The 15,518-nt window shown below is 39.8% G+C and overlaps 1 protein-coding gene across 3 annotated transcripts in view; it reads right to left on the reverse strand.

Moving 5' to 3' along the window:
• Nucleotides 1-15,518, reverse strand: part of Vps13c (vacuolar protein sorting 13 homolog C) — a 154,390-nt gene that overhangs the window by 117,695 nt on the left and 21,177 nt on the right. For 2 of the 3 annotated variants that reach the window (XM_041679334.1, XM_041679336.1), the window contains exons 6-10: nucleotides 10,320-10,382; nucleotides 5,830-5,895; nucleotides 5,460-5,569; nucleotides 2,403-2,462; nucleotides 155-214 (exon numbers count right to left, since the gene is read on the reverse strand). In XM_041679334.1, coding sequence (XP_041535268.1) covers nucleotides 155-214; nucleotides 2,403-2,462; nucleotides 5,460-5,569; nucleotides 5,830-5,895; nucleotides 10,320-10,382 — 359 coding nt within the window. The remainder of the gene's footprint in view (nucleotides 1-154; nucleotides 215-2,402; nucleotides 2,463-5,459; nucleotides 5,570-5,829; nucleotides 5,896-10,319; nucleotides 10,383-15,518) is intronic. The other variant, XM_041679335.1, reaches the window with a different exon arrangement.

Consider the following 15,518-nt stretch of genomic DNA (forward strand, 5'->3'; position numbering starts at 1 on the left):
CATGTTGGCTCCAGTAGCTGGACTCCAACGTCACTGCTCCACCCTACCATCTGGCTGAACAGATATTCCAGCCCTTAAAGATCTTATCTTCGTGAGTGCAAAAAGTGATCCCCCGTAAGAAATTCTAAAACCTTATATATGAAAAATATAATACCTTATATATAATTTTTTCTGCTTCATTTAAAATGCAAGGAGTCCAGTGTTCATTGGTCGTCTAAAAAGAAAAGAAGGTCAACACTTATGAAGCCGTACATGTCATCTAACAGTCTAGTATCTATAAGCAATAACCGAGTAATTTAGAAAGAAAAGTGGCCAGCCAGATGGCTCAGTGGGTAAAAGCACTGGCTACCAAGCCTAACAACTTGAACTCAACACCAGGACCCATATGGTAGAAGGGGACAACAGACTCATATGAGTTGTCCTCTGACACACACATACACACCAATTTACAAAATAAACATTATTTTTTAAAAATTTAAGTTACTAGGTAATATCAGATAATGCTAGCTGTTTATCTATATATTTATATGACAAAATCAAAGAAGCAATGAAAATTAAAATTGAAGAAATTCCAATTCAACTAGGCTCCTCTATTTAGAAAAATTATTACTGGGTTACTATATGTCAGAAGTCATAAACATGAATAAAAGCTGGTGTGTGCCTTGTGAAGAAGGTTGCAGCGCAAGCCAGTTGTCAGGAGGGTTGACGAGTACTAGCATCCACCAGGCGGGCTTTACTAAAGACTACTTAAGTACGATTTCATAAGCAGAAGCGTCAGGAGGCACTGAGTGGGAGTCAGACACAAGAGCAGACAGTTCTCAACAAGCCTGGCTGGAAAGACGACAGGGAAACAGAGGTGGTTAGAGAGTCTGGTTGGGAATGGAAAGTTAAGCAGGGCCTTTTTAATCTTATGTGTGAGGAAGAGACAAGAATGTTGAAGACCTGCGTGACAGCACACACCTTTAAGCCCAGCACTCAAGGAGGCAGAGGCAGGAGGACCTTTATGAGTTCAAGGCCAGCCTGGTCTACCTCGTGAGTTCCAAGCCAGCCAGAGCTACATAGTGAGACTATCTCAAAAAAAAAAAAAAAAGTATTTGACTGCTTATGAAAAGACGTAAGGAAAGAGAAAAGAAAGTTGCTCTAGAAGAGAATAACAGAAAGCAGGAGAAATGAAGATTCCTGGGGTCATGGGGAAGACCAGACCCTGTGCAAACACTGAAGATCTAACATGGAAGTAAGGGTGTTCCTGGGAAGATGAAAGGAGAAACCGCGTGCTCACAAGAGGCAACGGGCTTCCTTTCACCTGTAACACCCCAGAAGCTGGAAAGGACATAACTGAGTCAGACAAGGAACTACACACAGGCTTTAGACAGACTCGATCTCAACAAACACAAGGAGGTAGGTCTCTGAATTAGCGGAAAGTGGAGTTTAGCTAGAAGCCTAGCTCGGTACCTGGAAAGATAACATGCTACGGATCCTGACACAGCAGAACAGGGAGCATAGGAGGGGCTGAAAAGCTCCAAGAAGGAAGGAAAAACAAACAGCAAAGGTAGGATACTCTCTTGTATGGGTTCCGAAACCTGAGCAGAATTACCAGGCTGGCAAAGGGAACAATGAAACAGGCAAATAAAACCTGAGCACAGACTCTGAGCACAGACGCGGGACTCGCAACAGCACATAGTGAGGAGACCATCTGCAGTAGCAGCCCTGGCAGACCAGGTGGAGGAGACCGCTAGCACTTTTGTTTTGTTAGATGTTCAAAGTTAACTTGGATGCTGTTTGTGAACACACAATTAGGCTAGGTTTTCTGAATCAATGATCTCTCTACCCTTAAGAACTCAGATTCTGGTCTTTCAGAATACTCTGTTTTATCAAAAGCTACTTCATGTCCCCAACCATGTTTCTTATCATTTAGTTACTTAGAACAGTAAAAGATCCACTCTGAGGATATGCATACCCTCTTTCATTTAAGAGATTAAACAGAAAATAATCTGTATTATGAATGTATTATGAAATATTTAATCAAAATGAGTAACTTAACACATTCTGGTGCCTCACACACACACACACACACATTTTTGTCTACTTTTTGAGATCCTACAAAATAATACCAAGTATGAGTTTGGAACACTACACAGTTCCTTCCCCATGTGTGTAAGGTGCACTATTCATTTCTTCTAAATGATTTAACATTTGTTATGTGGAAGCATTAAAGAAATCAAAGGAATTACTAAATATGAAAGCATCACTGAAAATGGGAACCTGTAGCAAATATGCAGCAAGGGAATTCTTCAGAAATGCAAAAGCTATTCAAAGCAACAATGTACTTCAGGCAATGCAGTTTACTTCAGAATATTAATACTTTACAGATCCCACAAAAACTTTTAACAAGCCAACATTACCAACAGACTAAATTCTCCCAAGGTGACACCAAATGAAAGCGGCCTTTCTGGATCAGTGACCTGCCAAAGAAGAAAGGGAACATTAAAACATGAGACAGCATCTCCCCGAAATGTGGTCAGCCCAGAACACACATACATACAAACAATACCAAATGGATTCAGGGGTAGTTTGTGTTTTTGTGTAACTAAAAATAAGAATTTAAAAAGAAGAGGTTGTTAATTTGAGACAAAGTGAGGGGAACACAGAAGGAGTCGGAGGAGATGGGAGGGGAGGTGGAGATTATGTAAATAAAGTATTTGTGTATGCGATTCTCAGAAAATAAAATATTTAAATTAAAAATAAAATGCTAAGTTAATAATAAAAAATTATAAATAGTCAGCAGCTAGACACATGTCTAGGAGGAAGTCACACAGCCCAAGGGACTTTCAAAGGAGGGAGAAGGGGCCCTGACACAGTCACGTGTCTACAGGAGTATCATGAGAGCACCAATGCTGCTAACTCGGTATTTTCCCAGAACTCTGAATTCCGACAACTAAGAATCTCTGTAACTGTGACCGGTAGACTCCGGTGTGTATCAGAATGTTCTTCACAGGCAGGTACAAGGGGGCATTACAGACAACAATTTCACCACGAAATCACTACTCCAACACTCGGATTTTCATCTTTGGAAACTTGAACCAACTTTATAGCCTTTTACTTCCCTTGATGCTTCAAAACTGCCTGGAAAGGGAAAATCCTAGGTTTGGGGTTTTGCTGGGGTTGTTTTTCTTGAGATAGGATCTCGCCTGGACTTAAACTTTCAATCCTCCTATCTCAGTCCAGCTTCAGAATCTTAGTGTGTAATTTCCCAAGTCTATTACCTCAAATCTCCCAATATAAACTGCTTTTCTATCTCTGAACTTTGATATGTGATATAAACAGTGTTTAGCCTGTGCCATGACATGCATGATGTCATTGTTTGAGACTGCCGTAAGAGGTTCAAAAGCCACAGACAATTGTTTGCTTGTGATGGAGGCATGTACTACTAGAAAAGGAAGTGTAAATATTGTTCTAAGCCATCCAAATGGAACTCCAGTCTTGTCATACAGACCCTTCTCAAACAGGAAGTACGTGTGCATGCTCTGGGGTAGCTGGAAAGCACAAGCAGCTTCACAGATTTATCTGCAACTAATACCAATAAATATTTAATTTATATAAATAATAAGGAGCTGTGCATGGTGTGCACACTTGTAATCCCAGTACTCAGTAGAGAGAGGCGAGTAGACATACTGTACGTGTGTGTGTGTGTGTGTGTGTGTGTGTGTGTGTGTGTGGTGTGTGTGTATGTGTGTGTGTGTGTGTGTGTGTGTGTGTGTGTGGTGAAGGGGTGGAGAGAGGGAGGGAGACAGGGAGAAGGAAATGATTTAGTCATCTTTTGATAACTACTTCAAAATTACTTCCAGCTATTTCAGACGGGCCTCTGATACAGCCCAACTCTGCAGAGCTAAAAGACCGTAATTCCCCAAGGTCCATTTCTTACATCCCATATTTCTGATATGCTTCTAGATAAAATAATTAAGGCAACTAGCCTGAAAGACATGTGATATAAGAACTGTTCACACATTTAAACTTTCTTCCTTTTAGGTTATTGTACTGTATGTTGTCACAGGTGACATGTGCCACAGACACCAGTCTAGGTATGACTGAGTGGACTCCTATGGATTTCTGTACATTTCGTATTAAATAAAAAGTCACATGACTTCCTAATTGTATTTTCAGTAGTGAGAAGCTTAGATAGATTCAAACTGAGGTTCTCATTCAATCGTATATCACTAGGATATACAGAGTGCAATGCAATGTTTCCATAACTGGGTTTGCTGTGGAGCACTGGAACCTGGGTAATTCACCTCACACACAAATAATTTCCTATTTCTCATAACCATCAGTCAACTATGCATTTGACCTTTTAGATACAAGGTACAGATATATAGATCTGGATATCTGTGTGAAATCATACAGTATTTTTCTCTGCAAAACTAGCTTATTTCGATTTTTTACACTCACCAGCTCCAGCCATATTGATGTGGATAACAGAACTATCTGTTTTCAGGCCAAAAAGTACTTCACTGTGGAAACATACAGTATTCTTGCTATCTGCTCACCTGCCTACTGCATTTCAGCTGCTCCTGTATCTAGATTGTTGTGGACAGCGCTGTGGATGTCTCTTCAAGATGTTTCAGTTCAATTTATTTGGCCATATATCCAGAAATGGGTTGTGAATCTTATTGTATTCTTAATTTTGGATTTTGGGGGAAAGTATTCCAGTTGTAGCATTTGCATTTGCACCTGCAGTATAGCAATACCCCATTTCTCCACCCAGCTTTACCAAGAACTCTTCCACTCCCATGATACACAGAGCACAATGCTTTCCGGTTTATTTGTTATCAAAGTTCACTTTAATTCCTCCAGAAAGCCAGAAGATGAAGTGACGAGTAGAGTGCTATGTTTAATTTTGCTTTTCTCAATCTACAAATACGTCTTATGGAATAGTGTTACAAAGAGAACCCACGAAAGGGAACTAAAACCCTGTCTAACAGAATGCTTCCAGTATAGTCAGAGCTTACGGTAAATTAGCAAGAGAATCCAAGCTGACTTGCATCAAGACAGGCTTCAAAGCCACTGTGGGTGCACAAGCAGCTCAGGACCACTTCAGGGACAGGTAAGAAGCTCTAACTACTCTGCCTGCTGGCTGTCATTACCAACAGTCACTCCATCACCAATGTTTTGACAATATAAACATGAAATTCATTCCTTAAAGTTACATCATATAACATGTACAACAAATAAACCACAAAGAACAGTTAACATGGTTTTACATGTAGTGGTTTTACACTATATATATTTATGTATAGCCCGGCTAACATAGCCTCTTAGAAAAGGTCAAACACTGGCATATTTATAGAAGTGGCAATCTTAAATTTAAATTAGGTTCAAATAATCTTCAGACAAAATATCATAAGATACAGAATATCATAAAACACATTTAATGACCAACTTAAAATACTGAAATCACTTACATCATCTTCATATTTAATGTGAATATCTGTGATTTTCACTTGAACATTTTTTATTACTTGAGTTGCCAATTTTTCCAAAAATGTATCTTTTTTTGCTTCTTTGGGCTTATCTATGGAAACAGAAAAACAAGAGCTCAAGACTCGCAGTTCTCACACACCTCAGAACCGACGGCCAAGGAGCGCGAACGCCACTATGTAATAGAAATTACAAGGTATTCTAGGGCCCTTTCTTAGGTTTATTTTAGAGTCTGACATACAGTTCCAACTTAAAATTCAGTTTTATATTTAAGCTGCACTTTACTGTTCATTTTACCTTTCAAGACAGAAATCAAGGTGTACAAACAGCACAAGGAGAACTGCGTGTACCTACCTTTGGAGCGATCAAGACCTTTAAAACGTTTCTTAAAATGTTTTTTGTGCTTTTTACGCTTACGTCCTTCTCAGTGGAAGCATTTTAGTGAGAAAAGGATAAAAGTCACGTTAGCAGACAAGAGGACAGAAAAGAAAATAAGAGAATTCTTCCTGACATCAAAGCTCAGTCACTTACCTCCGTCTACACTGACTGACCTACTTCAACACAAACACAAACTCACAAGCTTCCTTTACTAGAATAACACTCGGCAGTAAAGAACAACCTTTAATCTAGAGAATAACTTGGCAGGAACAATTATACAAAATATGGATAAAATGTACCCATTCACAATGGTGTTTTAATGTTTACAGCTACATATTTACAGTGTTACTTTAAATTTAATTTACCAAAATACTGGAAATGTAATGATGATGATCTAAAAGCGTCGGGGAAAGGTTTTGAGCAATGTGTGGCAGGGACAGAGGAATACAAATGGGATGGATGGGTTGAGTGCTGATGGCCTCTCTAGATGACACCCTTCACAAACAGAACTGTGCAATAGGCACGCTTTACAGCTCATAAAAATATGAGGGCACAGGGCATAAAATGTATACTAAACAGTATATCCAACTAGCAGTCATCCCTTTAAACTGCATCCTTTTTTATTTGACATTTTCACATTAACCAACACCTTTCTTACCCAGTCTGTGAACGTTCTACTCAATGGACAGCCAGGCATCAGCTGTGACCTAAACTCCCTGGACATGCTCCTGACTCTGCCCCATCCTCACCTTCTGCTAAAGGACCTTCTGCATTGTTACTACATCTAAAATACTAGTTGAGCCCATCAGTTCTGTTGAAAATCATTTAAAGGCTCTCTGCAGCCTGCCAGATAAAATCAAACATGCCTGCATGACACAGGCCTGATCCCTGTTACTCCTGCCAGTCATGCATCACGGGAAACTGCAGAAATGTTAACTGTAATAACGAAAAACACATAATAATGCCAATGCCTTCTGCCTCCTTCCTAACACATCATTCTGTAAACGAGCTGCCATCCTCAAACTCTTTACTGAGCAAACTTCTCGGCATCGCTACCTCATGTTCAATACTCCTGCCGTGTGACTCACTGCCTGTGTGAAGCTTTTCAGAGTTCCTCTGAGCAGCCCAGGGCCTGCCCTCACACAAAAGTCTAATACACAGCGCAGGCACTGTATCCGCAGTTTTGCCTGATTCTCTTGCCAGTGAGCAAGAGGTTCCTATCCAGCAGGAGGCTTCCAAGGACAGAGATTCATATGTAAGCAAAAAGTACATAATATTGGTCTGTTCAAATGAATTAAAACATCTGCATGTAGACATTATAACAAAATACATAAATAAGAGAAATATATTTGTATATAATTGCAAACTATTTTGTTTTGTTGATATCTGCAAACTATTCTACCTTAAAATTAAAATGTGAACTCGGATTACAAAAATAAACTCGAGTTTCCAGAAGAAAACACTTAGACACATAACAGAAGCTGGTTAGCACAGACACCAACATTTTCTAAGACAGTCACAGTCCCTGACTCCACTCCATAAATAAACATGCAGAAAGACTGAGTTCTCAAGAAACACCACGTGTAAATATAAGTCAGTCAGTGCTGTTCAGAAGCCATTCCACTCGCTGGAGTCCCCAGGCCAAGCTGTTATCACTCTAGCTTCGAAACTGGTCTAGTCCCTGTCTGTCTTTAATGTCAGTTCTCCTGAAACCATTTTAAATCTACAAGAGTGCTACATTAGTGATGAAAGTTCCTAATAAATATAATGAAGAATAAATTTAAGATTATCAAATACTCTACACAGTTCTCAAAAGCCTTTGGTCTCAGAAGCCTTTAATTCACATAAAACATGAGCAATCTAAAGAGATTTTAAGTAATATAGTCTAGAATTATTCATATTTATCATGCTGGAAATAAAAACATAAACTATTTTCTTAATTCATTCAAAATAATATTAAACCATCACTTAATTACTTATAATTATGCACTACGTATATACATAAAGTATATGTATACACACATAATATATACATACAATTTAAAGTCACAGTGAGAAGAATCACATGATTTCTCATGTTTACGAATCCCCTTAATTTAGTAGAAGATGGCTGGATTCACATATCTGGTTCTGGCTTCAGTCTACTGAAATACATTGTTTTGACTGAAGTACATGATGAAAATATGATTTCAAAGCAGATATGCAACAGGAAAAGAGAAGAGTGTTTTCATGGTCTTTTGTGTAATTATGGGGAATGCACCCAAGTTCACTAAGTGGAGTTTCTCAGTTAGTTTTATAACCAGGCGAATTACAATCAGTGAGCCACCTCCCAATCACGTGGGCCTTCCATACACCCGTGCCTCACCGCCCACTGCTTATATGGAAATCATGCTGCAAAGAGCAAGGTCGGGCTCCCTCAGGCTCAGTCTCGTGCCTGTCTAACACAAGAGGCACATTTGCTGGAACCACCACCAGTCTCGTGGGAAAGTCTGGCCATCCTGGATGGCTGTTAAGCTCAAGGTGGCAAACGAGGGGTTCCTAAAATTCTAGTGTTTCCTTAAAAGCACAATGTGTTACCACTCAAACATGCCAGTTCACTTTTGTAAAGTGGCTACACACTCAAACTTGAATGATGGCAATCTGTCAGTCTTTCAATGGCTTTTGTCCATAAGAAGCAACTTCAGCTAACAACTCGTACATCTGCACAATCACCCCTGCAAACAACCTCCCTCAGCATTCAGAAATGCTTCCTACATGCTTTCTCTGTGTCCCACGAAACTTTAGAGACCTGCTCAAGAACTGATGCCTATTAAACTTAAAATTCCATTTTACAAAAAAAAAAAAAAAAAAAAAAAAAAAAAAAAAAAAAAGACTCTAAGCTATACTGGCACACTTTCTTTTGTTTTTGTAATGAGTGCACAGTAGCAAAGAACACAATGCCTACTGATACAGTGAGGTGTCCCACCTTGAATCGGGCCGTGACAACCACTGAGTTTACAAGCACTGTTTGTATTCCCGCACACAAATGTCAACTCCATGAAAAATTAAATGCTTTGATATCATTATGAAAATAGTTAGCTCGGCTTTTCTGAGAATCGTTGCTCTTAAGTGTAAAGAAAATGGCATGAAATAAGGGAAGAATATGCATTTGGAAAGTGAAAGGGGAAATGGTCATAAAGGACACATTCGCTCCCAGCTAAGGGAATGAAGCCATCGCCTAAGGGACCTTCTCATTGCACACGACCCTCATTTTATCCAAGGAGAAAGAAGATGAAGCGGTTAAGGCTTCCTGCATTGTGACTTCTGCTGGCTTTTAACAAGGCCCAGTGTGGAACGTATTAGAATGGGTCACAAACATTCATTTATAACTTCCAGGCAGAGTCTTCCTAGAAAGACCAGAAAACACTGGCACCAGTGACAACAGAGAGCCAACTCGGTACAGCCTATAAAACTATAAAACTGCACAATGAGCCCTGCGATTACCCACCCATGCTGTCCTCTGTGTTGGGCAAAGTAACAAAACAGAAATCAGCCATGATTACTACCGTGGTAGACTTGTAAAAAGAAATAATTTCAAGATAATTTCACTCAATGCTGTGAATCTTCCATGCAAATTCTCCCCACTGTCAAAATGAATATATATACTATAGAAGGTTCTATCTGCATAAGAATTCTAACATAACACTTTAAAATTAAAATTTAATTAAATTTTAAAATTAAGTTTTGAGATGCAGGTCCACTTACCATTTAGTCAAAGCCAATCTAAAATGTGATTAAATTAACATAAAAACTCCTGAAGAGTAACATTTGAATATTTTAATATTCAAAATATTAAAAATCATTGCTATATATCTGGTAAAAGTCCTAGTGTACAAAAGGTTCCCTTCTAAGTCCTACAGTAAACAGCCTTCAGTTTGCCTTTGTGAAGCTTCAGGTTTTAACACACTGTAAGGGACAGCAGACTACAGAAGATTACACAATCAGGAAGGACCAGAGAAGAAATGCAGAGGTCCCAACTTGAGCCCATGAACAAAGCACTACAAAAAATAAATAAATCCATCTTATTGCTTTTGCAAATTTGAAAATCTTCACTCTGAGCAAGAGAGAGCAGTCAGGTGGAAAGCTCTACTACTGTCCTAGGACACTAAGGCCAAAGGGCTGTACAAATTTCACTATCATCTGCAGATATGAGAGCTCGCTCCACAGGGGCAGTGAACTACGCTCGCTCACCCATGAACACCAAGCTCCCAGCATGGAGTCTGCCAGAGGACACTCAAAGACTCAGTGAATGAGTGAATGGCTGCAGAGGGGAGGGGAAAGGAAGGGATGACGAGGGTGTGAACATGAATTACATTTCCATATTTCTCAAAGGATGGCACAGCTTTGTGTGTCATGGACTCCACTAAAAGCTCAGGCATGGATAAGAACACCGACTTCATGAAGTATAAATAACCATGCATACCCACCAGGCTTGACGTCCTTGTAAAGCAAGTTTTCCAAGCCATACATGAACTCCCCTGCGTGTGCGCCTGCATCCCACGGCAGCAGTAACCGAAACGCAAAGCATTATAAGACACCTTTAGTTTTGCATGGGAAATGCACCTAAATTTAGATGCAAAGACTCAGAAACCACATGACAGGACAAGCGAAGAGCCAGTGATAGGAAAGCAATCCCGCTCCTAAGGAGACATCCCCAGTGACATCAGGCCCGTTCTTTCAACATGCAAACCTTATTTTCAGGTTAAAACAAAAATTCTACATGATGAAAATCATAATAATAAAATAAGTCAAGGCAGGTAAATAGCAGTGACAGCTCAGGTCTTGCTGCAATTTTCATTTTCAAACACAACACAAATGCTCTCTGGATTCTTTTCCTGCCTGTCATTTTATCCATTTTCACTAAGTTCCTACGATAGCGTCCATTCATTTTAAAGTCAGCTGAGAAATCCCATCTTACGTTAGTGTGATGTGTCCCTTTCAGATAGGCTGCCCGCACCCTTTACCCACTGGAGTCGGTAACAGCCAGCTAGACAGCACCCTCTCGCATTCCGCTCCCAAATGAAGCATAGCCTGCACTGCAGCTTCAGACTTTTAGAGGGAGGGAAACTTCTGAACTCCCTACTCCTCCACTGGCTAGAGGCTAACGTTCACTTTTGCACTGGGTAACTATGAAGTGAGTTTGTTCATAGACAACACTTTGATGAGTGTCTGGTAAACAATAAATACTCAATAAATGACTGTTGTTGCTATTTTTGTTGCCATCTTCATCATCAACCTGTTATTCAAACCTCTTAAAATTGATCTCAACTTAGTTTGCCAACCTTATATACAATCACCATCTCTCAAACCCTAAAGCCATTCACCACCATGCTCTGTACTTTTCTACCCCGTCTCCCCATCCGTAATGTTCTTTCTCTCTCTTCCACGTTCACAGAACCCACTAAAGCACACAACTTCACACTGTCATCACGTTCTGAACTCTCCATACTCTACCTGGGCCTCTTTCTCCTGTTGGTCATTTTAAAAATGTCTTATTTGTCCATTTGAAATGGAGGTCTATTTCCAACAAGAGAGCATAGTGGCACAAAATCACCCAGCAGGTAGCAGACAGAGCCTTCAAAATCCTAATTCTGAACCTCCTTAATATTGCATTTTGATTTTTTTTTTAAAGAAATTTCCAGGTTTAATGGGAGATCTGCGCTCTCGGGTGGCCCCGAGGGGGAAACGGGAAGCCGCAGGATCGAGACCCACAGGAGGAAGAAAGGGACACCACCTGCATTTTGATTATTTATTGTTATGTGGTTGGTAGATTTGGGAGGCTGGGGATTTCTTGGAGGGAAGCTTTCTAGTTTAAGGGGTGTGTGTGTGTGTGTGTGTGTGTGTGTGTGTGTGTGTTTGGCTTTTTGAGACAATTCTACAATCCAGCAGGACGGCTTCAAACTCACCTGCCTCATCCTTCTGTGCGCTAGGATACAGGTGTGAACTACTACTTCCAGATCTTAAATGTGATATTGTAAACCCAGACAAAGGAAATCTGAAGTGCTGCAGCACTCAGCCGAGTGGAGCTTTCGGTCACACTGACAGCTACTAGATGTGTCCAGCAAACACAGGAGGAAATGAGAGAAGAAGAGGCAAAGAAACCATGGAGGAGCTAACTCAACATAGAACTAAGAGGACTAAGAGACTCAGCAAGACTACATGTGGCAGAAGCAAAAACATAAGCAAGTAGACATGAAAACATTGTGAGTGCTGAAGATGAAGCTCGGTAGTAGAGCTCCTGCCTAGTGCGCAGGAAGTCGGGTTCATTTATCCAGCACTAATTAATAATAATAATAATAATAATACAGACAACAAAAAAATGCCAAGAAAAAAATAATAATTCAGAAAGAAAATGCCAATAAAAAAATAATAATAAGGGCTGGAGAGATGGCTCAGCGGTTAAGAGCATTGCCTGCTCTTCCAAAGGTCCTGAGTTCAATTCCCAGCAACCACATGGTGGCTCACAACCATCTGTAATGAGGTCTGGGGCCCTCTTCTGGCCTGCAGGCATACAAGCAGACAGAATACTGTATAAATAATAAATAAATAAATATTTTTTAAAAAAAGGAAAAAAAATAATAATAATAAGGTATACATAGAGAGGACCAAAATAGGGATTAAAGCAGCTGGAAAGGGCCTGAAAAACTACCAATTCATGTGCGGAAAACTTAAGTATGTTCACACAGCAGACTAAACAAGGAATGAAAGGAAGTTTTTATAAGACAAGAAAACAAGGCTTCCAGAAGGAACTGTAATCACAGTCTGTCACTAGGTCCTTATACTGAACGTTTACCTTCACAGTGAATCACAGGCTAAAACTCATGACCTATCCAGATTCTGAGAAGATGAAGAGGGCATCGCTCTGTGGCCTTTGGGGCTCATATCAACAGGAAAGACAGGGAGGAAATTAGAGCGAAAAGAAACAGCAACATTCAAACTCCTAGATGACCATAACAAGAAGTCTGGGGTAATGTCATACATGACAGTGTTGATACTCCTAAAACCTAAAATGACCTCGAAGAAGAGGGTGTGAAGAACAGCAAAGTGCACAGGGGACTGCTGTCTATCATCCTAAATGCTATGGAGAAACACTGGGTGTTTAAGTGTGTCTTGCAAAAATAACATTTTAAATATGGAAGTTAACATATGGGAAGCTGTGTACGATCGACCTCCCAAGTACAAAAAGACACTCCAGAGACATGAAAGGAGAAAAAGGTTATTTTTACAGCTAAGCAAATTCTCTAAAATTAAAATAAAAAACTTCAGTTTTTATTCCAAACAATAGTAGCAATATTTTACGAGGTTACATGTTTCAGAGTGGGACAGCATGAAGGTTCTATCTTTGCTCTTATTATCTGCCCAAGCAGGTCCGAGCATGGTCTCTCCTCATCTCCCCAAGTCGCTGCACAGGCAACTGTGCCACTGTGCTCTAAAATCCAGAGAGAGGGAGGTAAGGCTGAAGAAAACGTGGTAACTAAGTAACTCATCACTACGGTAAGATGTGAAGCGTTTAAAGGATGTATTTATCATTCACATGAGAAGCGTCCAAAGAAGATGATGCATATCCAGGGAAACGAGGGTAGAATATTTACATCATAGTCAAAAGGATTAAATGGATTCCTTCGGTTCCAGGAAAATAATCTCTCAACATATTTCTCAATTACTAAATTCAACTATTTTACATTCAGAACTTGTACATGAAAACCGAATTTGAAAACTGAATTTCACTTTCTGAATTTTATTTTTTTCATATTATATTTTATTACATATGTATATGTGTGAACAAGTATACATGCAGAAATCAGAGAACAACTTGCAGGAGCCAGTTCTCTGTTTCCACCATGTGGACCTGGGGAATTGAACTCAGCTTGTCAGGCTCGGTGGCATGTGCCTTTACCCCTGAGCCATCTCTCCGGGACCCATTTTCTAAATTTTAAATACATTCTAACAAATCCTAAAATTTATAACCCAAGAAGCTGCCATGTTTGCATTACATACAGACAGACCTAATGGACCTGCTCGTGCAGGACCAGTTCCACATATGTTCACCCTCTATACAGAACCATGATTCTCCACCAGACCCACGCATATCAGCTCAGAGATAAGCCCTAAATACCTATAGTCAAAGGACAAAATGTATAGGAAGTTATCAATGTGCCAATTAAACTCTCAACTACTAAAACAGGTCAGTTCACATCTTTCCTACAGAGCACTGGAAATACTAACGTACTTTTTAAGCAGTTACAACAGTCCTGCCAAAAAGGACGTTGGAGATTTCACAAAAGCTAACCTATTAATTACATGACTATAAATATATAATTATGGATCAGTGTGCCTAAATATGCCATTATACCTTATATGTGGGCATGTGTGTACACATGTATGTGTGCATATGCATACAGATGTGGGGGTGAGCATGTGCATGTGAATTAAGAAAATATATTTACTCTGAAAATTCTATAGAAAGAAATTAAATTCTAGCACTCTCCGAGTATCACACCTCATTTTTACTGAACTATTTCTACAGACTCTAATGAAACAAAACTGCTTATTAAAAATCCTACTGGACTTCCCTCAGAAAACCTCAGCATGCCTTATTTTGAAAAAAGAAGCAACACAAATAAAGAAAACTTTTCCTAAAGATGCAGATATTGAAGTATCCATGGAAAGATGACACTCTAAAGCAGAAAAGAGAAAAGGGAAACATTTTCTTCCATTACGGTAGGCTCTGTATTATAGCTGGCATTAGTGACTTCTAGTAAAGAATCAACATTTCTGCATAAGAAAAACATACTTCGGACAAAAAGAGATTAGCGTCAGTGATCAGGAACCTCCAGGAGCAGATATTGTTGTGACTATTTGAGGAGGGTCTCCTATGTTGCCCAGGCTAGTCCACACTACTGGGCCACGGGGTCTCCCACATTAACCTCCAGAGTAGCCAGAGTCAGAGTGCACACTCAGCTCAAGAAGTCATTACTAAAAAGACTTCTCACTGATTCATGTTACCAGGGCCACAGAAAGAGCCCTCCCTTGTGTGGAACTGTAATTCGGGTAATTTTTAAGTTAATATTTGCCTTGTCTTGTTCTGTTTTGTTTGTAGAGAAAAGAAATTTCATACACAGTGAAACAATAAAAATTCAAAAACATCGGCCTTATGTTGTCAGAGACTCTAAGTCTTCATCACTGAAACCCATACACACACAGTCAGCAAATGACTGGAAACTGCTGTGAGACACGGAGTCATACCTCGGTCAGATGGGGACATGGTCTGACTTTAAAGAGGTAGACACGCTGGGCTCTGGGGAGCCCTGCCGTCAGCACACTACAGACTGACAACGCTTCTCAGTTCATTCTGCTCTGGCACTAGAAATCAGAGGCAAATCAAAATGTAACGCAACTATCAAACTTATCTTTTAGAAAAACAAATTTTTGAGGGTGTTAAAATGTTGAAACCTGAAGAAAAGACGTGTTTTGGAAATCGTGCATGTTATGAAGAGATGGGGAAATAGGATCAGAGCAGCAGCGCCTCGCCACATCTGCACTGTGACAGCTTACCCTCGTCATCTCACAAAAACACAGGTGAAGATGAATGCAGCATATAAAATACACAGATCTCAGTGTTATCA

The sequence above is a fragment of the Microtus oregoni genome, unplaced genomic scaffold (genome assembly GCF_018167655.1).
Source record: "Microtus oregoni isolate MIOR12 unplaced genomic scaffold, Mior012 000032F_ref0000030, whole genome shotgun sequence".
Classification (NCBI taxonomy): domain Eukaryota; kingdom Metazoa; phylum Chordata; class Mammalia; order Rodentia; family Cricetidae; genus Microtus; species Microtus oregoni.